The sequence below is a fragment of the Callospermophilus lateralis genome, chromosome 4, assembly GCF_048772815.1.
Source record: "Callospermophilus lateralis isolate mCalLat2 chromosome 4, mCalLat2.hap1, whole genome shotgun sequence".
NCBI lineage: Eukaryota > Metazoa > Chordata > Mammalia > Rodentia > Sciuridae > Callospermophilus > Callospermophilus lateralis.
The window spans coordinates 116315304-116341970 of NC_135308.1; the positions used below are offsets into that span (position 1 = coordinate 116315304).

General features: G+C 38.2%; 1 protein-coding gene across 3 annotated transcripts in view; it reads right to left on the reverse strand.

Moving 5' to 3' along the window:
* C4H12orf56 (chromosome 4 C12orf56 homolog) overlaps positions 1-21217 on the reverse strand; it is an 85375-nt gene extending 64158 nt beyond the window's left edge. For all 3 annotated transcript variants that reach the window (XM_076853070.1, XM_076853068.1, XM_076853069.1), the window contains exon 1: positions 20800-21217. In XM_076853070.1, the coding sequence (XP_076709185.1) occupies positions 20800-21051 (252 nt within the window). In that variant the 5' untranslated portion in view covers positions 21052-21217. The remainder of the gene's footprint in view (positions 1-20799) is intronic.
* Between the last annotated feature and the right edge of the window lie 5450 nt (positions 21218-26667).

A 26667-nucleotide genomic window follows, 5' to 3' on the forward strand; every position in this document is an offset into this window, starting at 1 on the left:
CACTCACTGAGCCCCGGGCTGAGTACAGGATTTCAGACGGGGAAGGAAGCAGTCCAGTTCTATCCCCCACCACGGAAACTCCCCCAAGGAAACCAGCGGGCACCATCTTGGAGAGCTGAAGTAACCACCACCACTCTCCGACAGATAGAAACAATAAAACAGGTGTGTCTTACTCAGTTCATCTCCCATACACTGGGGAATTTGCATAAAATCTATCCTAGGTTTTCCGGGGGAGGGATTATCAGAGCAAGCCTGCATAAAGACGCGGGGAAAACTAGAGACATCTGACCTTCAACTCCCCCTCCCATCAGCGGCAAAAACAAAACCTGTCTGCCAGCGCTAGGGGAGGGGCAAGCAGACAAAATCAAAACAATAGAGTGCCGGGGTTCCCAATGGCCACCCTCCCCACCCAACAAACAGCAGGCCCAGAGTACAGTTTGAACTGCCGAGAGGCATCACTCAGGGGAAATCTGGTCTAGCAGGAGAAACCAAGACTAGTAGGAGAAACCAGGGAACTAGAGGCCAGAACCTCGCGACTGGGCGGCTGGAGACCGCACGCCCGCCGGTGACAGTCCACCTGCTGCCCACGTGACTGGGTGGCTGGAGAACGCCCACCAGCCAGCGACCAATCGCCTGCCGGCTGCCTGTGCGACTGGGCGGCTGGAGACCGCACGCCCGCCGGTGACAGTCCACCTGCTGCCCACGTGACTGGGTGGCTGGAGAACGCCCACCAGCCAGTGACCAATCGCCTGCCGGCTGCCTGTGCGACTGGGCGGCTGGAGACCGCCCATCCGTCGGCGACAGCCCACCCGCTGCCCACGCGACTGGGAGGCTAGAGACCGCCTGCCCGCCAGCGACCGGGAGCTGAAACCAACCAGAGACAGTCCAGTCCCACCCCCCCATTCGGACACCCTGGCAAGGAGCCTGGGGCCCGCCATAGCAGAAAGGTGACGTCACTGGAGCTCGGCGGTCGGAATTCCTTCCCAGCGGAATCCACTTTAGCAGGCATAGTCTACCAACACAAAGAAGAGACAACAGAGATATACAAAACCAAAACAAATCTATAGAAGAGAGCAGAAACACAGCAATCAAATAGAGCTGGAAAGTAACATGAACATCATGAAAAAACAAGGGAAAAAAGGAGTACAAACAATGCAGGACAACTTAATTCTACAGGAGGACCTAGAAGCATCAGAAACAGGGATAGGGAAAGAACTCAAGGCATATCTAACTCAGATGGAAAGGAATATTAGAGAAGACATGAGGCAGCAAGTCCAAGCAATAAAAGTATATTTTGAAAATTAATTAAACAAACAGATTCAAATGGCAAAGAATGAGCTTTACCAGGAGATAGAGATCTTAAAAAAAAAAAGCAAACAGTAATCCTAGAAATGCAGGAAACTATAAACCAAATAAAAAACTCAAACAAGAATATTACAAATAGACTAGATCAAGTAGAAATCAGAACATCAGATAATGAAGACAAAGTTTATCAACTTGAAAAGAATATAGTCAACACAGAAAAGATGCTTAAATCCCATGAGCAATCTATTCAAGAGATATGGGATGTCATAAAAAAACTAAATTTGAGAATCATCGGGATAGAAGAAGGCATAGAGATTCAAACGAAAGGAATGGACAACATATTAAATGAAATAATTCTAGAAAACTTCCCAGAGATGAAAGATGGAATGGATTGCCAAATCCTGGAAGCCTACAGGACCCCAAACATTCAAAACCATAATAGACCAACTCCAAGACATATAATTTTGAAGATAGCCAACATATAGAACAAGGAAAGAATATTAAAAGCTACGAGAGAAAGGAGGCAGATTACATTCAGGGGTAAACCAATTAGGTTAACGACTGATTTTTCATCACAGACTTTGAAAGCGAGAAGATCCTGGAACAATGTATTTCAAACGCTGAAAAATAATGGATTCCAACCAAGAATACTGTATCCAGCAAAATTAAGCTTCAGATTTGACAATGAAATTAAAATCTTTCACAATAAACAAAAGCTAAAAGAATTCGCAGCCAGAAAACCAGCACTGCAAAGCATTTTGAGCAAAATACTACAAGAAGAGGAATTGAAAAATAGTGCCCAAAACTAACAGCGGGAGGTATCTCAGTAAAGGGGGAGGAAAATAACCAAAAAGTAAAAACTAGCCAAACTAAAATAAATAAATAAATAAATATGACTGGAAGTAGAAATCATATTTCAATTGCAACCTTAAATGTTAATGGCCTAAACTCACCAATCAAGAAACATAGGCTAGTAACCTGGATCAAAAAAACAAATCCAACAATATGCTGCCTTCAGGAGACTCATATGATAGGAAAAGACATACACAGGCTTGTGGTAAGCCATTGTTGTAGATTGTGGCCGCCATTAGAAGATGGCGCCGGCTTCCACTGTGGCCTGTGATAAACAAATTCTTTTGTGGAGAGTTGGCACGCTATCCCTTGCCACCCTATAAGAAAGATCCACGCGGCGGCTTAAGATTGGTACGTGGGAGGCTTTATTAGGCTGTGCTTGGGCGCTCGGAGAGAGAGAGGAAGGTCACTAAAAGATACTTTAATCAAGGCCTGAATAAACTGCTGAAAGAAGATTCCTGAGTTGCGTCTTCCTTGCGGGCAAGGGGTCGCGACACAGGCTGAAGGTAAAAGGTTGGGAAAAATCATACCACTCACATGGCCCTCAGAAGCAAGCAGGAGTGGCCATACTCATATAGAATAAAATCAACTTCAAACCTAAGTTAATCAAAAGGGATAAAGAAGGACACTATATACTGTTAAAAGGAACCATCCACCAACAAGACATAACAATTATCAATTTGTATGCACCAAACAATGGAGCTGCAACGTTCATAAAACAAATTCTCCTCAAGTTCAAGAGTCAAATAGACCACAACACAATAATTATGGGTGACTTCAACACACCGCTCTCACCATTAGACAGATCCTCCAGACAAAAGCTGAATAAAGAAACTATAGAACTCAACAGCACAATCAATAACCTAGACTTAACCGACATATATAGAATATATCAACCATCATCAAGTGGATACACGTTCTTCTCAGCAGCACATGGATCCTACTCAAAGATAGACCATATATTATGCCATAGGGCAACTCTTAGTAAATATAAAGGCGTGGAGATAATACCATGCACCATATCTGATCATAATGGAATGAAACTGGAAATCAATGATAAAAGAAGGAAGGAAAACTCCTACATCACATGGAAAATGAACAATATGTTACTGAATGATCAATGGGTTACAGAAGACATAAAGGAGGAGATAAAAAAAATCTTAGAGACAAATGACAATACAGACACAACATACCGGAATCTATGGGACACAATGAAAGCAGTTTTAAGAGGGAAAAAATTCATTTCTTGGAGTTCTTTCCTCAAAAAAAGAAAAAACCAACAAATAAATGAACTCACACTACACCTCAAAAACCTAGAAAAGGAAGAGCAAAACAACAGCAAATGTAGTAGAAGACAAGAAATAATTAAAATTAGAGCAGAAATCAACGAAATTGAAACAAAAAAAAACCATTGAAAAAATTGATAAAACTAAAAGCTGGTTCTTTGAAAAAATAAATAAGATCGACAGGGCCTTAGCCATTCTAATGAAGAGAAGAGGAAAGAGAACTCAAATTACTAGCATACGGGATGAAAAAGGCAATATCACAACAGACACTACAGAAATACAGAAGATAATTAAAAAGTATTTTGAAACCCTATATTCCAATAAAATAGAAGATAGTGAAGATATCGATAAATTTCTTAAGTCATACAATCTGCCCAGATTGAGTCAGGAAGACAAAAACAATTTAAACAGACCAATAACAAAGGAAGAAATAGAAGAAGCCATAAAAAGACTACCAACCAAAAAAAGCCCGGGACCGGATGGGTACACAGCGGAGTTTTACAAAACCTTCAAAGAAGAATTAATACCAATACTTTTCAAGCTATTTCAAGAAATAGAAAAAGAAGGAGCTCTTCCAAATTCATTCTATGAGGCCAATATCACCCTGATCCCGAAACCAGACAAAGACACTTCAAAGAAAGAAAACTACAGACCAATATCTCTAATGAACTTGGATGCAAAAATTCTCAATAAAATCCTGGCGAATCGAATACAAAAGCATATCAAAAAAATTGTGCACCATGATCAAGTAGGATTCATCCCTGGGATGCAAGGCTGGTTCAATATACAGAAATCAATAAATGCTATCCACCACATCAATAGACTTAAAGACAAGAACCATATGATCATCTTGATAGACGCAGAAAAAGCATTCGACAAAGTACAGCATCCCTTTATGTTCAAAACATTAGAAAAACTAGGGATAACAGGAACTTACCTCAACATTGTAAAAGCTATCTATGCTAAGCCTCAGGCTAGCATCATCCTAAACGGAGAAAAACTGAAGGCATTCCCTCTAAAATCTGGAACAAGACAGGGATGCCCTCTCTCACCACTTCTATTCAATTTAGTTCTTGAAATACTAGCCAGAGCAATTAGACAGACAAAAGAAATTAAAGGCATAAAAATAGGAAAAGAAGAACTTAAATTATCGCTATTTGAGGATGACATGATAATATATTTAACAGACCCAAAAGGGTCTACAAAGAAACTGCTAGAGTTAATAAATGAATTCAGCAAAGTGGCAGGATATAAAATCAACACGCATAAATCAAAGGCATTCCTGTATATCAGCAACAAAACTTCTGAAATGAAAATGAGGAAAACCACTCCATTCACAATACCCTCAAAGAAAATAAGATACTTGGGAATCAACCTAACAAAAGAGGTGAAAGATTTATACAATGAAAACTACAGAACCCTAAAGAGAGAGATAGAAGAAGATCTTAAAAGATGGAAAAATGTATCCTGTTCATGTATAGGCAGAACTAACATCATCAAAATGGCGATATTACCCAAAGTTCTCTACAGGTTTAATGCAATGCCAATCAAAATCCCAACGGCATTTCTTGTAGAAATAGATAAAGAAATCATGAAATTCATATGGAAAAATAAAAGACCCAGAATAGCAAAAGCAATTCTAAGCAGGAAGTGTGAATCTGGAGGTATAGCGATACCAGAGTTCAAACTGTACTACAAAGCAATAGTAACAAAAACAGCATGGTACTGGTACCAAAATAGGCAGGTGGACCAACGGTACAAAATAGAGGACACAGAGACCAATCCACAAAATTACAACTTTCTTATATTTGATAAAGGGGCTAAAAGCATGCAATGGAGGAAGGATAGCATCTTCAACAAATGGTGCTGGGAAAACTGGAAATCCATGTGCAACAAAATGAAACTGAATCCCTTTCTCTCGCCATGCACAAAAATTAACTCAAAATGGATCAAGGAGCTAGATATCAAATCAGAGACACGGCATCTGATAGAAGAAAAAGTTGGCTACGATCTACATACTAACTTGACATCCATTGTGAAGTTTTAGAACCTAAATTTAATCTGAAATAGTTATATAATACTATAGATTTGCAAAACATATTTAAAGATGCTAATATGGTTAATTATTACTTGCTGTACCTATGTACCCAATTAGGCTAATTTAAGAGAGCCTTATCTTATAAATAAGAATCATCTTTTCTTTGATTATTATTATGATGGTGGGATTGGGAGGAACTTTGAGGAAAATTTGTGAAAGACTGAATTGTAGGAGGAGAAATTGGTATTTTGTTCAGCTCACTCATCCGATTATGTGTGCTTTTCTTTGTCTTTGAGCTGTTTCATAATGCTGTAATTTGTATAAATGTTATTGTATTTTAAAAACATAGAAAGTTAAATTTTCTGTGTGGTATGTCTGTAAACTTTTCCTCTTATTTCTTCCTTTGATTGATGCTTGGAAATCACCCTGAAATCAGATAAATATTCACTTCTATTTTTTTGTACTACTTTATAGCTTCCTTTTTTACAGTTTGTTCTCCAATTCTTCTAGATTCCATATAACTGTACCTTAGAACCTTAATCTAACTAGCTGTGACTCCAAGTGTATTTAGTACTAATCTGAGGAAAACTATACTTTAAGTAAAGAACAAATGCAGGGGCTGGGGATGTGGCTTAAGCGGTAGCGCGCTCTCCTTGCATGCGTGCGGCCCAGGTTCGATCCTCAGCACCACATACAAACAAAGATGTTGTGTCTGCCGAAAACTAAATAATAAATATTAAAAAAAAAAAATTCTCTCTCTCTCTCTGTCTCTCTCACTCTCTCTTTAAAAAAAAAAAAAAGAACAAATGCAAATAAATATGCAAATATTTCTGAGTCAGATTGCTAACTAGAAGTTTTGGTGGGAGACAAAGTATAATTTAAATAATAACTATATAGTTTATGGAACACAACACATAAATTATCTTAAAAAATCCTCACTACATGCCTATAAGGTGGTTATTAACACCATTTTGCAAATGAGGAAACTGACATTTAAAGGGAGTCAAGTTCACAAAACTAGTAAATGGAAGAACTAGGATGACAAGACAAAGCTGTATGACTACAAAGCCAGTTTTATGAAAGCAACCAAGATTCAAAGGTGGGAATTATATCCAAGAGAGAGAAGAGAGCATCTGTAGAGCCTTATTTATGGGAATGAGGTGTACTTACATAAATATGTAATTTTCTATGTATTTCATTAAGAATATTGCTTAAAGATATTCCAAAGAATTTGTACTTTGTAAAGGTAGTTGCTAGTTAACCTACAAGAAATAATAAAAGGGGTTCTTCAGGTTAAATTAAAAGGACCCACTACTAGGGCGGCTAAGACAGGAGAATTTTAAGTTCATGGCCTCTGCAACTTAGTGAGACCCTGTTTTAAAAAAAATAATAATAATAATAATAGCTGGGGATGTATTGCAGTTGTAGTGCTCCTGGGTTCCATGCCCAGTACTGCAAAATAAATAAATAAATAAATATTTAAAATATGTTAATTGGAGGGCTGGGGTTGTGGCTCAGTGGTAGAGCACTTACCTAGCATGTGCAAAGCCCTGGGTTCTATCCTCAGCACCACAGAACAACAAATAAAGACATTAAAACAATTTTTATTCATTTTTGCATCTTTAGTTCCTGATAATTCATAACTTTAGTGGAATGCACCATACAAAATTTAATATCCACTCAGTAGAGGCATACCAGATAGAAAATGTCTATATAGATCAACAGGCTGCAGTTTGGAGGTCAGTACACTTAAAGAGATATTAAGTAGTACAAGGCAGGCCTAGCAAGAGATAAATTGTTTGACATCTTTCAACTTCCATGATCCTTTCCAGATTTAATATCCTCTATCCACAATAAACTTTAACTCTCCAGTTTCCAATAAAAGAAGGAAAGTAATTAATTAAGTATAATTCAATTTGTTACCAGTTCCAAGAATATAAGAGAGGACCAATGTCAAACCCAAAGGATTGACTATATTGATAAAATGGCAAATACATGGAGACATTTTGAGTAGATTTCCCTCAAATTAAACCACATTAGTTGTTATGGTTTTGATATTAATTATCTCCCAAGAGTTCATGTGTTAATGCAAGAATGTTTGGAAGTAACATGATTAGATTATGAGAACTGTAACCTAATCAGTGGATTGATCCATTTGATAGATTAATAATTCAAATGGATAACTAGATAATACTTATAGGCAGGTGAGGGAATGGCTTGCAGAAGTAAGTTCCTAGAGGCATGCCCTGGAGGATTATATTTTATTCCTGGCTCCTACTGTTCTTTCTGCTTCCTGGCTACCATAAACTAAGCAACCTCCTCTGCCATACCCTTCCACCATGATGTTCTACTTCACCTTGGACCCAGAGCAATGAATCTGTCCAACCATGAACTACACTTCTGAAACCAAGAGCCCAAAATAAACTTTTCCTCCTCTAAATTGTCCTTATCAGGTATTTTGGTCACAGTGACAAAAAGCTGACTAACACATTAGCAATTACTTATGTCACGTAGTACATAAGTTTAGTCTTAAGTAGAAGCTATTTTTATATTTGGAACTTGGCAAATCCTCCAATTATCACAATCTACAAACTCATTTTAGTCTCCACCAGAGGTTTTTTTTCCCCCATTATATTCTGCCTGGACTTTAGTGTATTGATCCCTAAGGAAGCGTGAGCAGATAAGCTGTTTATAGAATCCATGAATATTTCTGACATGAAATGATCCAACCACATATTCTAAAAGTAATTTCCAGTTTTAAGAATTGGGCAGTACCCTATCAAAATAGTAAAGGCTCACTAGACTATTTCAATGTTAGATTTGAAAAATCATTACCTCAGGGCTAAGAGTGACATCTAAGAAAGACTAAGAGAAAAAATATTTCAAGCCTTGGTCCTGTAAAAGGGATGCGGCATCTCACCTGGGTCTTTTCAGCCAAGCTTATCCTTGAGCTTTATCAGTAATAGTAATGACACCGTTCTTGGCTTTGAAGGACAAAGAGAGCTATAGTGTGGGGAAGTGAAAAAGGTGTTTTGTTCATAACTTCTTCGCTTCCTTCCTTGGCAACCTATGCCCAGAAACCACATTATTTGCACACTGAGAAAACTATGTTGTCCCTATTGCAAAACCTAAAACCTTCTACAGATATACTGTAAATTTTCAGAGGGTCGGTTGTTGCTATGTGCATAGTTCTGATTAAAGAATGTTGACTCTGAGGTCACACCCACCTGGATTTACATTCCAGTTCATGTTTTCCAAAGTGACCTCATTAAAATATTCACTCTTTCTCTGCTGCAGGTTCCTCATCTGTAAAAGACAGATAGATAACACTGCCTTCCTTATAAAGTTAATAGGACTAAAAGAGGTATTCCATTTAAAAGAGTTTGCATAAGGCTGAAACATAGTTTATGCCCAATCAATATCTGTTATTACTAATGAATACTGATTGTTCATAAGAACTTCAGTGGGCAAGGAATATAGCTCATGGTAGAGCACTTGCCTGGCATGTGTGAGGCCTTGGGTTCAAATCCCAGCACTACCAAAAAAAAAACCTCACTAGTGAAATACTGAACCCTATTCATGGTCTCCTCAGTCCAGTTTTTGTCTCTGATGATGACAGCAAGGGGCATTTTGGGACAGAAAAAGTACCTTTTGTTATGTTTGGTTGTTGTCATATACATTATAATATACATGTATATAAATATGTGTAATTTTTATCTGAAAATAGTGTTAACTTCTTTTACTAAGAACACTATGTATCCATATCATTTTTTTACCATATTTATATTTGTGACTAGTGTTTTTTTTTTATTTAAAATACACTTTCTAAATATAAGGGGACATCTCTTATTTCTTGATTTCTAACATTTTGTGGACAAATCCATATTTACCTTATCCTTTCAACTTGATTTCATAGCCTTGCCTCAGATCTTTATATAACTTTTCATTTCAGAGAATAAAATATCCCTAAACTTGAAGCAATTGATTAATTCATCCTGTATGTTTGAGCTTCCACTAAAAAACACCAAATTGAAATGTATAAGATAAAAGACAGGTCTCTGTTTTCAAAGAGCTTACAGTCTCATGGGGATTCATTTAATCAAAAAGAATTTTTTATCGCCAACTATGTCCCAAAGCAGGTATAACCTAGAGATTGAGAATCAGATTATCTAGTTTACTTCTAGTCCTGCCACTTACTGAATGTCCTTAGGCAAAGTACTTAAACTCACTGTAAAACCAAGGCAACGATACTAACTGGGGTTGATAAGAGAGAGTTCCAAGTTAAGCACTTCAAACAGCACCTAAGTGGCATATAGAAGAACGCAATTGTCAGCAATTTGAGGTTGGCACTAGGTTTGTTCACAAATTCCTGTTCTTCTTCCTTCCAGACACATGGAATATACAAATTAAGGGATCCTAATTTCCTGGCCCCTTTTAAATTAAGCATGGCTTAATTTAAAAGCCAGGTGCCTGTCTCTAGCTAATGAAATGTGAGAAATGCCATGTGTCACTGATAGGTAGAAGCTTAAAAACCAGTACATAACTTGCCAAGTTAGTGTCCCCCTGCCATAGTACTCAAGCACGTGCTGAGATGGAGCCTCTGATATTAAGATGAGTGTCTAAGTGTCTCTCTTTTTTTTTTTTTAAGAGAGAGAGAGAGAGACAGATAATTTTTAATATTTATTTATTTTTTTAGTTTTTGGCGGACACAAGATCTTTGTTTGTATGTGGTGCTGAGGATCGAACCCAGGCCACACGCATGCCAGGCGAGCGCGCTACTGCTTGAGCCACATCCCCAGCCCGACTAAGTGTCTCTTAACTAAAATAAACAGAGCCCTTTGCTCATCCACTATGGACAAGTGGCTTGAACAGTCTCATAAACTTTGTTATGTTAAAGCACTGAGACTCTGGAGCTGTCTGTCAACACAGCTTAACCTGGGGTATCTTAACCAGTGTATTATCATTACAGTCACTGGGATATAACAGTGAATCAAACTGACAATATTGCTGCTGTCATGGAAGCTCTTAGGACGTGCACGTGATATTCAAAATAGGTATTCCTGTGGAGGTGATGCTGAATTGAGGTTGAAACATGACTGCCAGGAAGGAGTCAACCCTCTGGAGGATCTGGAGGGACAGTGTTATAAATAGAATGATAAGTGCAAAGGCCTAGAGCATAAAGGAAAAGCATAAAGAACTTGGCAAAATGTTAGGAAATGAATCAAAGAGATAGCAATGTTCAATCATGGAGGCTCTTGTGGGCAACAAGAATTTAGAAGCCCAAGGACATTTTCAATCAGAAAAGTGATAATTTATGATTTATGATGCAAAGATCAGTGCAACTTCTGTGTGGAGAGGAATCAGTTTGGAGGCAATTTCAATAGTCTAGATATGGAAATGAATAGCTGGCACCAGAAAATGGGGTAAAAATGGTTATATAGATGGACAAATTTTGGAAGACAGGTCAGGAGAATATACTAATGAGTTGGATGTGAGGAATTAAAAAGATCAAAGATAATGAAAGATGATAACATTCCATGAAATAAAGAAAAGTAAGGAATAGATTTGGGATAGAAATCAGAAATTCAGTGTTTTAACATATTGAACTTGATACATCTAATTTTCAGAAAGAACAAACAAGATAATGTATTTTATTACAACTAATACATAATCAGTGCTAAAACAATAGTTACTGTCTTTGCACATTTGCTAAATTTGCCAAAGCCAAGTGCCCTAATTTGCAGAGAGAATAATAATATCCATCTTGCAGGTTCATTGTGAGCCTTAATTCACTTAATATATATGAATCAAGGCTATTAATAATAACTAACATGAATTATGTAGCTCTTACCATGTACCAAGCACTATTCTGACTGTTACATTAATTTAATCCTCCCAACTCTATGAAGGAAGGTATTATCTTCATTTTACAGATGAAATTGAGCAAGGAGGTTAAGTAATTTGACCAAGTCTGCCCAGGTACAAAGCAAAGATAAAAATAAAAGCTGAATAAAAATGTATATTGCAGATAATACATTCAGAAATGTAAGTGATGAATTATGATGAATATTTAACAAATATGCATTGACATTCTCATTTGTGTCAGGCGATGTTCTTGGAACTGAAGATGCTTAAGAAAGAACAGAACAGACCAAATGACCTGTACCTGTGGGATCGGTCAAGAAAAACTGTTTGGAGAAAGAATGACATCAGCTTAGCCCAGCAAATGTACAGGAATTGAATAAGGAAGGGAGTAGAGCAAGGTCAGGCACTCCTGTGGCAGACCCTATGACCCATTCCATTCAAGCTAAGAATGTTTTTCACATTTTTAAAGGAAGTGGGAGGGGGAGAAGAGGAAAATATGGAGGAGGAGGAAAGGAAGAAAAATGAGAAGGAGGAGGAGATGAGCTAGAGATCACACAGAGTCCAAAGTATTTTTCTATGATCCTTTATAGGAAGAATTTTGCTGAACCCTAGAATAAAGGTCTTTCCAGGAAAATAATATATGTAAAAGTTGCTGAAATAGAAATGAAAAAAATGCAAGAGAAAGAAGTTCAGTTTCAGGGAAGGGTGAGGTCTGGAGAAGATTCAGCCACCCAGACTAGGGTGCCCCAATATATGAAATCTAACATGAGACTTCAAGTCTGAGAAGTTTGGTGCCAGACACAGTGATCCATGCCTGTAATCCCAGAGACTTGGGAGGCTCAGGCAGGAAGATATAAGTTCAAGGCCAAACTCTACAACTTATCAAGACCCTGTCTCAAAATAAAAATTTTTAGAAAGGAGCCTGGGATGTAGTCCAGTGGTAGAGCACCCTGAGTTCGATCTCCATTACAGTCAAAAAATAATATAATAAAAAGGACTAGAAGTTTGGGGAAAGAATATAAAATAAGAACTGAAACCACCTTCCTTTTAAAAGAGAAAATGGGGCTGGAGGTGTGGCTCAGTAGTAGAGCACTTGCCTAGCATGCATAAGGCACTGGATTTAATTCTCAGCACCGCATATAAATAAATGAATAAAATAAAGGTCCACCAACATCTAAAAAACTATTTTTTAAAACAAAGAGGTAATAATTTTAAAATTGTGTATTTTTCAGGTTCATTATTCTGTCCTTCCATCAGATGCTGGCACACGCCACCTATATGTCTGGAAATGTGTTACACTATGAGAACACACAGCTGTATAAGGCTGGAGGGATTCTGACACTCCAGTGGAACATCATAATACTTCAGGTTCTAAAAGAGAAGCAGGAACAAGCTTCTGATGCAGCATAAAACACATTTTTTGTTTTTTAGCTGAGATGGGAGGAATTAACATATGTAAAGAGTTTATAGCAGTGTCTGGTACATGGGAGATGCTCAAAAATTATTAGTTGTAATTATTTAACTTATTTTTTAAAAAAAGCTGCTCATGAACACATACTAATAAGATGAGCCATGTTCTTTTATTTATTACACAATTTTTAAGTGTCTCCTATGTGCTGAGTCCTGTATTACATAATCATTTCAAATCCTCAACAGTTTACAAGTGGATGGAAGGTAGACAACCTCCTCCTCCTCCTCCTCCTCCTCCCCCCTCCCCTCCCCCTCCTCCCTCCCCTCCCCCTCCCCCTCCCTCTCCTCCTCCTCCTCCTTCTCCCCCCCTCCCCTCCCCCTCCTCCTCCTCCTCCTCCTCCTCCTCCTCCTCCTCTTTCTTAGAACTCCTCTCCAGCTCAGCCACAGTCCCAACCCCTGAGTGTTCTTCCGCACCTCTCCACCTCACCCCAGTACTGGGGATTGAACTCAGGGGCACTCAAGCACTGAGCCAAATCCCCAGCCTTATTTTGTAGTTTATTTAGAGGCAGGGTCTCACTGAGTTGCTTAGTGCATTGTTTTTGCTGAGGCTGGCTTTTAACTCTCATCCTTCTGCCTCAGCCTCCCAAGCCACTGGGATTACAGGCATGCGCCACTGCGCCTGGTCCCTGAGTGTTCTTTTTGTGACTGAAATGCAAGCGAGAACTGGGCAAAGAGCAAGGCTACACTTTGAGCAAGGACCATCTAAGGTTCTTCATGTTAAGAACTGAAATGTTTTTCAGTTAAGACATTTAGATTTTAATCCTGTGGGTAATGAGTACCTGTTGAAAAGTTAAGGGTGTCATATGAGTTCACGTACTGCAAAGGGGGGAAAAAATCCATTTCCTCAGCACCTCTACGTAGTTCCATTATTTAACTGTAAGAGTCATTTCCAGTTCTGAGGACAGTTTAATTCACTTTAGCATTTGTTCATTTCTCTTTGCCCTCTTCCTTTGGGCTGTCCTCTTATTTGGCCATTGCTTCATTTATTAGCATCTTACAGCCTTGATGAGAGATTTTAGCAAGCCTGAAACAATGAACCTAAATAAGTCCATTCTAGATAAGTCCTGGTGAAAGTAGTTAAGTAAAGGTAGAATTGTTTATGAATTTCATCCTCTGTGGATTTTAATTTTATTAATTCCCATTTCCATTATCACTGATAACTGAGAGTTGGGAACCAGTCACTAGATCTAATTTTTTAAGTGTTTCTGTCATCAAATATGATTTGCAAATGGAACTTTCTCGAGGGCAAACAGTATATGTATATGACATTTTAAAAATCTAAACATGAAAAATAGCACAGAGAATGTAATGAACACTCACTCCTGCATATCAACCCAGCGAATATTTTGCCATATATGCTTCATTTTTTTTTAAAGTTAGTTGCTTATGCTCCCTTTTCTAGCTTCAATTTCTCTCCTCAGGTATAACTACTCTCTTCAGTACTTATAATTCTCATTAATGTTTTCCTACTGTTACTAATTATGTATGTATCCCTAAGCCATATATCATCTTGGCCTATCTTTATATCAATGGCATAATACTTCATGTAGCTTCTAGAAATTTTTTTTCTATTCTATGTTATTAAGATATAACTATATTTAACTCATTCTTTTCATTACTGAATATTATTTATTTGCCAATTTACTATTGATATTTAATTTTTTCTATTTTAAATATTGCTATTTAATTATTCTTGGACACAGTATTTCAAGATTATGCACATTTTAGGCATATATTAAGAATGGAATTGGTGAGTAAGAAGTCCACAATTTTATTAGATATTGCCAAGTCCTACTGGCAGTGTAGGGGAGTTCCTAGTTCTCCACGTCTTCATAAACAAAAGGTGACACAATTGATTATTAGTGTGATGATCTTATCCATCTCGAAGTAGAAAGAAATGTGCCTGGCAACAAGCCAACATGTTAAGGGTGCATTTGTTGTCTGTCCAAGAAGTTTCATGGAGCCTGGGATTTCTAGGAGAGTGTGAAAGGAAACAGAAAGAAACAGAGGCAGGGCTGCTGGAATTGATAGATATTTCCTGTAGGTGACGAGATGGCTCTGAAGGAGAATGAATCCATCTGAAACTTTTAGTTTTCGGCAGATACATATTTGTATGTGGTGCTGAGGATCGAACCCGGGCCGCACCCTTGCCAAGCGAGTGCGCTACCGCTTGAGCCACATCCCCAGCCCTAAACTTTTTTTTTTTTTTTTTTTTGTGGTGATGGAAATTGAACTCAGGGCCTTGTGCATGCAAGGCAAGCACTTTACCAACTGAGCTAAATCCTCAGCCCCCTCTCCAAATTTTTAACCTCTCAAAAAACCATGTGTAGACTTCTGGTGTAACTTTTTGTGATTGTTACTTCAACCTCCACTCCCTTAGAGAATCTTCTCCCTTAGAGAAGAAAGTGGAATTTCATCTCCATATTTGCAGATTTTTTTCCTAAAGTATAACCCTGACATAGAACAAGCACTAAATGGAGTTATCTGGCCCAACATCAAACAAGAAGGGCTGGAATCCAGAAGCATAAAGACAGGTTTGTTTAGGAATTACTAAAGTCCAGCAACTATGTGACAATAAGAACAAAGGCAGAATGTGAACTTGAGACAACTGAAAGTTAAATAACAAGACAAACTTGTAGAGTAAAATGAGAAAACCATACAGAATGGAAAAGAATGATTAAAGAATTGGTATTAGAAAGAGGATGTTTAAAAGTGGCCTTGGAAAGAGGATAGAACCCTGGTTTAAAGAGAGACACACAGAGACACAGAGAGAAAGGGGGTGGGGGAAAATGAAGTTGCCTGGCAATGACTAAGGTAACTTGAGTTAGTATGGATAGGATGACTATGTGTGATGACACAGAAATCAGGAAAATTCTGCACACTGTGGTATTAGGATTCAGCATTCACAGACTGGTCAATTACATCTGTGGTTATTAATTAGTACTAAGTTAAGCAATTTTATGACACCATCTTTCATACATCCTATGAAGTTTAATACATGTACTGAACTACAACAATCCTTGAACTATTTTATAAAAACTCATACCTTGACAGGATTATATTCATTACTCACTGAAAAAAATAATGTTTAAAAGATTACCCATTTTAGCGGTTGGAGTTGTGGTTCAGTGGTAGAGTGCTTGCCTCACATGTATGAGGCACTGGGTTCGAGTCTCAGAACTGCATATAAATAAATGATTAAAATGAAGGTTCATCAACAACTAAAAAAAGATTACCCATTTTAAACACTACAATAGGAAATGCTTCTATATTAGTTTCCTATCTATGGCTATTGTAACCACAACCTTAATGGTTCTTTCTTAGTTCTGGAACCCAGAAATCCAAAATTGGGTCTTAGGTTCAGGTAAAGCTGAGTGATAGACAACTTGCCTAGCCTTTTCAATTGCCAGCACGGTAAAACAAACAAACAAACAAAAAAAATGGGTTTCAGAAGTAGTCCCAAATCTCCATAATATCAGATGAGGCCCCAACTTCCTTAATAAGACCCCTATAACGCAAGAATTAAAATAAAAAATTAATAAATGGGATGGATTCAAACTAAAAAGCTTCTTCTCAGCAAAAGAAACAATCAGTGAGGTGAATAGACAGCCTACAGCTTGGGAGCAAATTTTTACCCCTCATACATCAGGTATAACATTAATCTCTAGAGTATATAAAGAACTCGAAAATCTAAACTCAAAAAAAACCCCAAATAATCCAATCAATAAATGGGCCAAGGAACTGAACAGACACTTCTCAGAAGATGAAATACAATCAATCAACAAATATATTTTTAAAAATGCTCACATCTCTAGCAATTAGAGAAATGCAAATCAAAACTACTCTAAGATTTCATCTCACTCCAGTCAGAATGGCATCTATTAAGAATACAAACAACAATAACTGTGGGGAAAAAGGCACACTCATACAATACTGGTGGAACTGCCAATATGGAAAGCAGTATGGAGATTCCCTGGAAAACTGGGAATGGGACCACCTTTTGACCCAGCTATCCCACTCCTTGGTCTATACCCAAAGGACTTAAAATCAGCATACTACAGGGACACAGCCATATCAATGTTTAATGTAGCAAAATTCACAGCAGCTAAGCTGTGGAACCAACCTAGATGCCCTTTAGTAGATGAATGGATAAAGAAAATGTGATATTGATACACAATGGAATATTACTCAGCAATGAAAGAGAATAAAATCATGGCATTTGCAGGTAAATGAATGAAGTTGGAGAACATAATGCTAAGTGAAGTAAGCCAATCCCAAAAAACCAAATGCCGAATGTTTTCTCTGATATAACATAACGAGGCTGATTCACAGTGGGGATGGGAAGGGGAACATGGAAGATTAGACAAACTGTAGATAGGGCAAAGGTGAAGGAGGGGGAGGGAGGGGGAAAGGAGGTAAAAAAGGATGGTGGGATGAGGTGGACATCACTACCCTAAGTACATGTATGAAAAAGACACAAATTATGTGACTATACTTGTATACAAGCAGAGAGATGAAAAAATTGTGCTCTACATATGCAATATGAATTATAATACATTCTGCAGTCATATATGACAAGTTAGAATAAAAAACTTAAAAATACATGTATAAGGCCTAAAAAAATTTAAAAAATGGGTTTCAGTAAGTTTAAAATAAAGGTATTGGTGGTATAGTATATCTTTTGGAGGCTCTATGGGAAACTATTTCATTGCCTTTTTCAGCTTCTAGAGGCTACCATGTTCCTTGGCTCAGAGCCTCTTTCTTCCTTCAGTCTAGTCTTTTTCTGGTCCCATCACTTTGACATTGGCTCTTTTGCCTCTCTCTTCCACTTTTACATTGGGCCCACCTCAATAATCAAATAAATCTCCTATTTTAAAGTCAATGGATTAGCAGCATTAATTCCCCTTTGCCATGTAATATAACATGTTCACAGGTTCCAGGGATTTAGAATGTGGTTATGTTTTTGGAGTAATTATTATGCTTACCACAACTTCCAAAGTTAAACTATATTGTGCAAGATGGACATCCAATGTAACACTAACGTTAAAATCAGATTTCTTCAGCACATCTAGAGATATTATGTATTCTACATCCATAAAAGGTGAACCTTGTACATTAAAGCATGACTAAATATGATATGACTTTGTAGAGGAATCTAGGCTCTGGGCCTAAGGAGGTTCACAGTACTTTCCAGTTTCTGACAATTTAAAAAGAAAAAATTAACAACTCTTGAAATGCATATGTTGTCTCTCTTGGGGGAGAATAACAATATCCTAAAATTAGCGGGGGTTTTTGTTTGTTTTTTTTATCAAAATGATAAATGCTTATAGTGAAGACACTAGAAACAGCCAGGCTTTTAAAAGTTTCTAAAACATTTTGAAGGGCTGGAAATGTAGCTCAGTGGTAGGATACTTGCCTAGTGCAATGACTTGGGTTTGATCCCCAGCACTGCAAAAATAAATAAATAAAAGACAGTAATTTCAGTTACTCAAGAAGCTGAGACAGGATTGCAAAATTCTTTTACTCCTCACACTTCAGATAGAGCCCTAATATCCAGAGTATACAAAGAACTCAAAAAATTAAACAATAAGAAAACAAATAACCCAATCAACAAATGGGCCAAAAACCTGAACAGACACTTCTCAGAGGATGACATACAATCAATCAACAAGTACATGAAAAAATGCTCACCATCTCTAGCAGTCAGAGAAATGCAAATCAAAACCACCCTAAGATACCATCTCACTCCAGTAAGATTGGCAGCCATTATGAAGTCAAACAACAACAAGTGCTGGCGAGGATGTGGGGAAAAGGGTACACTTGTACATTGCTGGTGGGACTGCCAATTGGTGCGGCCAATTTGGAAAGTAGTACGGAGATTCCTGGGAAAGCTGGGTATGGAACCACCATTTGACCCAGCTATTCCCCTTCTCGGACTATTTCCTGAAGTCCTTAAAAGAGCGTACTATAGGAATACTGCTACATCGATGTTCATAGCAGCACAATTCACAATAGCTAGACTGTGGAACCAACCCAGATGCCCTTCAATAGATGAATGGATAAAAAAAATGTGGCATTTATACACAATTGGTGTATTACTCAGCACTAAAAAATGACAAAATCATAGAATTTGCAGGGAAATGGATGGCATTAGAGCAGATTATGCTAAGTGAAGCTAGCCAATCCCTAAAAAACAAATGCCAAATGTCTTTTTTGATATAAGGAGAGCAACTAAAAACAGAGCAGGGAGGAAGAGCATGAGAAAAAGATTAACATTAAACAGGGACGAGAGGTGGGTTGGAAAGGGAGAGAGAAGGGAAATTGCATGGAAATGGAAGGAGACCCTCAAATTGTTATACAAAATTACATATAAGAGGATGTGAGGGGAAAGGGAAAAAAAAATCAAGGGAGAGAAATGAATTACAGTAGATGGGGTAGAGAGAGAAGATGGAAGGGGAGGGGAGGGGGGATAGTAGAGGATAGGAAAGATAGCAGATTACAATAGTCACTAGTATGGCAATATGTAAAAACGTGGATGTGTAACCAATGTGATTCTGCAATCTATATACGGGGTAAAAATGGGAGTTCATAACCCACTTGAATCAAATGTATGAAATATGATATGTCAAGAGCTGTAATGTTTTGAACAACCAATAAAAAAAAAAAAAAAAGGATTGCAAAATTCAAGGCAAGACCAGCCTTCTCAGAATAAAAAATAAAAAAGAGATGTAGCTCAGCAATAGAAGACCCCTGAGTTCAGTTCTCAGTAAAAAAAAAAAAAAAAAAAAAAGGTAAAGGAAATTAAATTTCTTAAAAAATAGTTCAAGAGAATGGAAATAATGGTAGTAAGTAAAAAGCAAAGGCAAAGTTTACTTCCAACTTTAACTCAAAAAAAAAAAGTAAATAAATTTGCACAATAATATTAGCCCACAGGGGTAGTTTGAGTAGGGAAAAAAAAAAACTCTCTTCATTTAATTTTATTATTTTCTTACAGACATGTTCAAAACAATCTATGATTCTCTAAGCAAAACAGCTCCATCAAGAGTATTGCCAACCTTTCCCTTGGGGGACACAGAGACTCAGGCAAGAAAAAGTAAAAGGAGGCTAGACATCTGTCCCCAGTGGAAAAAAGGAAGAACACACCTGGAGAGCAGCTAAGACAAAGAGACTCGGAAGGAAAAGAACAGTAATCAAAATACCATACTACCAACTGTTGCTGGTTTAATAAAATACATCCAACAGTTGCTGGTTTATAAAATACAACTGTTCCTGAAGGAAAGAAATACAGTAACAATATACTAAAAACTGGAACAAGGAGGGGTTGTGTCCTTCATGGCTTAGCTCTGATGACACTCCTTCCAGGAACTTTTCCCAGCATGCCCTGAACTCAATTTGGATCAAGAGACAAGCCTGAGATGGCCAAGCATCCTGTGCACATTTTATTTATGCATCATTCATTCATTCACCTACTTATTCGAGTGCACCTAGCATGCTTGAAGAGTTAGGGCAATAAAAGTAAGCAAGGTATAATAGCCCTTAACACAAGGCTTTATTTGCTTTGGTGTTGTCTTTCCGATCCCTCCCACAACCGCTTCTAGGAAGAGTGCTATTTGGTTTTTGCATTCTCCAGGTCTAGCACAGTGCCTGCATGGACTAAGTGTTTAATGTACCAAAATAATAATAATAATAATAATAATAATAATAATAATAATAATAATAAATAAAGCTTAATTTTGATCGATACTGTTTTCAAACCTGTAGCCCAACGGAAGGGGATAGGGCGGGGGAACAGCTCAAGAATGCGAAAGACATCTCTATTCAGGAATTATCCAGCAAAATTCACAGCTTTCCTGAAACCAGAGAGTGCGGAGTCTCGGGCGGGATGGGGAAGGTCTTCCTCCTCCTTCCAGCGTGCAGGATGCTGGGACCCATAAAGGGGTCTCCCTGCGCTTCTGAGCCCGCCTACTAGCCCGCGCTCCTCACCAAGTCAATGGCCACGACGTCCCGCAGTGCCACGACCCGCCGGATGGACTTAGGCGGGTTCTCGGTCAAGTAGAGGAGCCGGTCGCTGAGCACCACGTACTTGAAGGTGTGCCTCTCCGAGTCTGACACCACGATGCACGGCTCGTAGGCGCGGATGGCGTCGTAGACCTTGGGTGCCAGGTGCCGCCTCAGGAACGCGTCCAGGCGGCTGTTTGTGCGTGCGGGGAAGCCGGACTGAGCCCGGCTGGCCATGTGGTGCCCGCCGCCGGGCCGAGCGCGGGGACCGCGGACGCCTCCGCCAGACCACACCTCCCACGGTGGAACCCGCGCGCGCCACAAAGCCGCCTGCCCCGCTGCGGCCACCGCCCCGGGCGCAGGGAACCGGGCCCCAGATTCTGGGATCCACTCCCGGGTAGGGTTCTCGGGATCCCGCCCCCGCGCGGTTCCGCCCCTCATCTTTGTCCCAACCTTAGACAGCGATGGGCGGGGCCAGGCGCTGGTCCTTCGGCGATACGGACCCGCACCTCTAGTTAATCACCGGAAACACTCAGTGACCAGGGAACACTTTAGGGGCGCTCCTGTCCCTCCCCCCCTCCCGTCCGCCCCCTTCCCGCCTGCACTAGCTATTGCTAGTGGTTTCATGTTAGAAACTTAAAAGAGATGAAAGTTGCCGATTTATTTTTTTAGAACCCTATTAAGACACGAATTTAGCATATGATTATAACATTACCCGGTATAACTCTAGTTTTGTCTTGGGTGTAAACACAGGTCTTATTTATCCATCTAGTTAAAAACTCTCTTCGAGAAGGGATTCTTATAAATGGTTTGGGCACACCCAAGCGTACCTAAAGGATGTTGTGTTCTGGCTGCTCAGGACAATCTATGCAAGATAAATGCCTGGGCGAATCCAGTTGAACTTGACAGGTTGATTACATTGCCCTGAAGGTATAGAGTGATAAAAGTACTGTTTGATTTTTTATAGGCCAGGAATAACATAAAATTAGGTTAGCAAGATGAAAGGGACACAACAGAAACTTCCCTCATAAGGACTTCCATTTGTATTTCAAAATTTAGAAAAGGATTTATCTTCTTTTTCCTATTCACACAAAGGCCTGACAATGAACCATTATCATTGCTCCAGCTGCTTGGAACCCCAAATCAAATTGAATATTCTTTACAATAATTGATATTCCCCTTTTCTTCATATTTTTCTATTTTACTGTATGTTGTAAGCAATTTCAAATCCTTTGTGGAAAGAAGGTATATAAACGTATTCCAATGTTTATACAGATATTGTATACTACTCCCCTACAAAAAGCAAAGAGGAATGCTTGGGTCTGCCTACACTCAAGATCATTCTGCAGAATTAAATAACAGCAAAGAAATAGGAATATTGTACCTTGGAAAGACTGTATTTGGTAAGAATAGGAGAGAAGTGCCACCTGCTGGCAAAATCTTAAATGGTCTCCATATTTGGAGTTTTTCCAGGATCTGATCATTTGTCTGACCCTCCCATTGATGCCAAGGGACCATATACCATTCCTTACAGGAAGCTGCATGGCTATTCCCTCTAAAGTAAAGACTGTTCCTTACCTAAACCATTCTAGTTTGTTGCTTTAAACCAATAGAGGGCTGGGGATGTGGCTCAAGAGATAGCGCGCTCGCCTGGCATGCGTGTGGCCGGGGTTCAATCCTCAGCACCACATACAAAGATGTTGTGTCCGCCAAAAACTAAAAAATAAATATTAAAAAATTCTCTCTGTGTCTCTGTCTCTCTCTCACCTCTCTCTTTAAAAAAATAAAAATAAGAAATAAACCAATAGAAAGGCAAAGTCCTTTTGCCTTTCCCACTCAACAGAGAAATTTAGACAAATAACTCCAATAGAGGTTGGAAAGTGAGACCTAAGTAGGAGAAAAGTTCTCACTCCACGTCACTATTCTCTCAGGCTTCTTGCATCCTATCCACTTCCCAGGACTAAGAGAAAGTGAGGGATTGAACTAGGACCAGAAGAGGCAGCATACCTGATCTATTTGCTGCCCTTATGAAGAAGATTGTAGGGACAAAGTTACTAAGCTTAACACACCTTAACATGCAGCATACAAAAAAGGGAATTTGACATGTGGTTGGTGATCAAGGTGGCTTCAGTTAAACTTTTAACTTTGGGGCACACAGAGATGACAATATCATAGTTTCCAAGTATTCTATGTTCTATACTGTTGCTAAGGTAACAAAGATTACTGTATTTGGAGCCAGTAAAACTGGATTACAGTACTAACCCTTCATTTGGTACAGATTCAGAGCAATTGAGCACTTAATAGATGTTTCTTGTTTAAACTACCAAAAGAAATGGAGCATTTCTCCCTGGAGCTAATCCCCAAAGTTATTCTCCTTTTCATCAGAATAGGAAGATCTTGGGTCCAGAGATGGTCAATTCAGTTGATCTGAAAGGACAGATGAGCATAGAACTGTAGAGTTGGATGAGCTGGGTTCAAATCCCAATAATAGTTACATATAATGAATCTGTTGAACTTTTAAAGGTGTCTGATTTGGGAACCTCTTAGTGCTTCCACTTAGTATTAATGAATACTCTCCATTTAAATATCCACAACAATTAGCAATCAAATGATAGAGAGATGTCATTATAATGAAGTATGAAGGAACATGCAAATGATTGGATTAAAAAATGTTTTCTTTTACTGAACAATGCTCTAGTGCTCTATTCTGCCTCTCAGGCTTCCTGCTACCATATACATACTTCCTCTAAACAGAAATCTATAACTGGACCAGGACCAGTAAAGACAGTATACCTGACCTGTTTCCCAACTTCTTTCATGAAGCCCATCATGAATGAGGTTTTGTTAACAATAACATTAGGCTTAAAAAAAAAAACACTGAAGTGAAGCACATCAAGAGAATCTGACACACAATCCAGTGGTTATCAGCTCACAATTATGGTATTTAGGGCTCAACTCCAAAATCTTACAAATATTTACTGAGAAACTACTATCCACAAACTGAATCAGAACACCTTGTCTTTAAGAACTGACTAAGCTAGGTGTGGTGGTACATTCCTGTAATCCCAACAGTTTGGGAGGCTGAGGCAAGAGGATTGTAGATTAGATACCCACTTGACCAATTTAGCAAGACTATGTCTCAAAAAATTTAAAAGGGTTGCAGGTATATCTCAGTGGTTAAATCCCCTGTACCAAAAAAAGAAAAAAGAATTGGCCTTGTTTTTTTAATTTGATTTTTTTTCAATTTATTTATTTATTTATTGTTTTTTGCATTACAATTCTTAATGGCCTTCTAACATGTAACACAATCACACCAATTTTATACAAAACAAAGACACTAAAATACATTAATGACATGAAATAAAAAAAAACAACAACATCAAAGAAATGGACAAGCATATGCCTGATTAAGGTAATATTGAAAGACCTTATAAGGGAGGTACATTAATTCAAAGCTCGAAGAGTAAATGCAACCCTTTATTTTTCTTTTATTATACTTGGTTTAATTTTTTTCTGATCATGAAAGTAGTACATGGTCACTACTAAGAATTTTTTTAAAATTCAAAAATGAAAATCATCCCACATCCTCAGTACCTGGGGATAGCCATTTCAACTAGTGAATATATTTCCTTCATTGAAGTCTTAGACAAACTTTGATGTCCTAATCCAAAGTTAAAAAAACAAACAAACAAAGTAAGGAATAGAACAGAACAGAAAGTTGTGATAAACAACTATATGCTGCAATAGAACATGGCCATTGAACATAAAGGGCACAAAGGTAATCCTAGCAGCTTTGCAATGTTGAGAAATTCATTGGGAAAAAGAGCAAAACAAGAGGAAGGCATACTTTGTGAAGAAGATCACAACTTTGGTTTTAGACATTGTTTTAGTCAGTTTAGACTATTATGACAAATTGCCATAGATGAGGAGACTTAAACAACATTTATTTCTCACAGTTCTGGAGTCTGTAAGGTATTGGCAGATCCAGTGTCTGGTGAGGTCCTACTTTCTGGTGTGCTGTCTTCTTGTCTCCTCATATGACCAAAAGAAAGTTAGCTTTTATGAAAACTTAAAAGGGACCAATTCTCATGACCTAATTACCTCCCCAAAGTCTCACCTCCAAATATACTATCACAATGGGATTAGGGTTTCAATATATGAATCAACATATGATCAAACATTCAATCCAGGTTACAGTTGAAGTGCTGGTGAGACTGGTAGATATCTGGGAAGTTGGGAGTACAGAATATTAAAACAAGAAGTATAGAACTGGATCATCATAGCACTGAATGTTGAAACTACAGAACTAGATAATTATTGAGAGAGCAAGTATAGGGCTGGGGATGTGGCTCAAGCGGTAAGCGCGCTCACCTGGTGTGCGTGCAGCCCGGGTTCCATCCTCAGCACCACATACAAACAAAGATGTTGTGTCCGCCGAGAACTAAAAAATAAATATGAAAAAATTCTCTCTCTCTCTCTTTCTCCCTCCCCCACTCTCTTTCTAAAAAAAAAAAGAGAGAGCAAGTATAGGCAGAAAACCGTATGACTTAAAACATAGGCTTGAGGAAGACATGTTAAGAAGTCAAAAGTAGAGGTGTGGTGAAGAAGACAAAGATGGGTAGTCAAAAAAGTAAAAAGAAATTAATAAAAGGGTCAAAAGTCAAAAGAGGCGAGAATTTCAAAGAGGAAAGAGTAAACAGAAAAGCTGAAAAAAATTAATTAATGAATAAAAGTAGTCAGTGAGTTGGTTAATTTGCAAAAGTAATTAATAGAATGACTTAGGAGTACAAATCACAAAAATTGAGGGAAAGAAAGAATAAATGTAGGCCAAAAAAAAAAAAAGGATATGCTACGGACAAGAAATTCCTAATCAGGAGTCCACAGTTCTAGTTCCCCATTTACCAGCTGTGTAACTTTGAAGACAGTACTTAAAATAGATTCATCTTGGTGTCCTGATCTGTAAATTAAAATTTTAAAATAATGATAATGGTACCTGTTCCATCCCTATAATGTTAAAGAGGAACACATTTTAAAAGATATATAAAACCATAACGAAATAAACATACAAACGTTATCTATCATAATTCTTTCAAGTACTCTGGCAACTGAAAGAAAAGGATATAGGGAGCATGAACAAATTAAGTTTTGTTGTTATAAGAAAGGGGCCTCCTTGGGATAGAAACCAAGGCGTTGAGCACGCTAAGCAAGTGAGTAAACCTTACTTTTATAAAAGGTAAACCTTACTTTTAAATAAATTGAGGGGGATCATATTTTTCTTATACCTGGCCCAAATAAAAATTTTGTTGTATGATTAAAAAAATAAGGGGCCTCTGAATACATTCATAGGAAGAAGAATTAACTTTGTACTAGATCTACAATGCCATCAACCTTGATGAATCTTCATTTGAAAGACAGGCTAGGAGCACAGGCCCCTAAGAGTCAGACACTAAATTTGAATCACAGCTCTGCTAGTTGACATCTATGCACTTTGGTTCTGTCATCTATAAAATGGGGATGCTAATAATACCTACCTCCACAAAGTTGTGAGAATTACAGTATAAATACATAGAACTGTCTGCCACATAAATGTTTAAAAACATTGACAATACATAAAGGCATTGCCATATGCAATTTACATGCCTTATGTTAAAGTAATGAGTGTTATTTGTCAATATTTTGATAACTAGGGCATGGGGTTGTGGCTCAGCAGTAGAGTGCTCGCCTAGCACATGGGAGGCCCTGAGTTCGATCCTCAGCACCACATCTAAGTAAAATAAAGGTATTGTTTTCAATACCTTTGAATTGTTTTACAATTAAAAAATAAATATTTAAAAAATTGATAACTAGCATCTT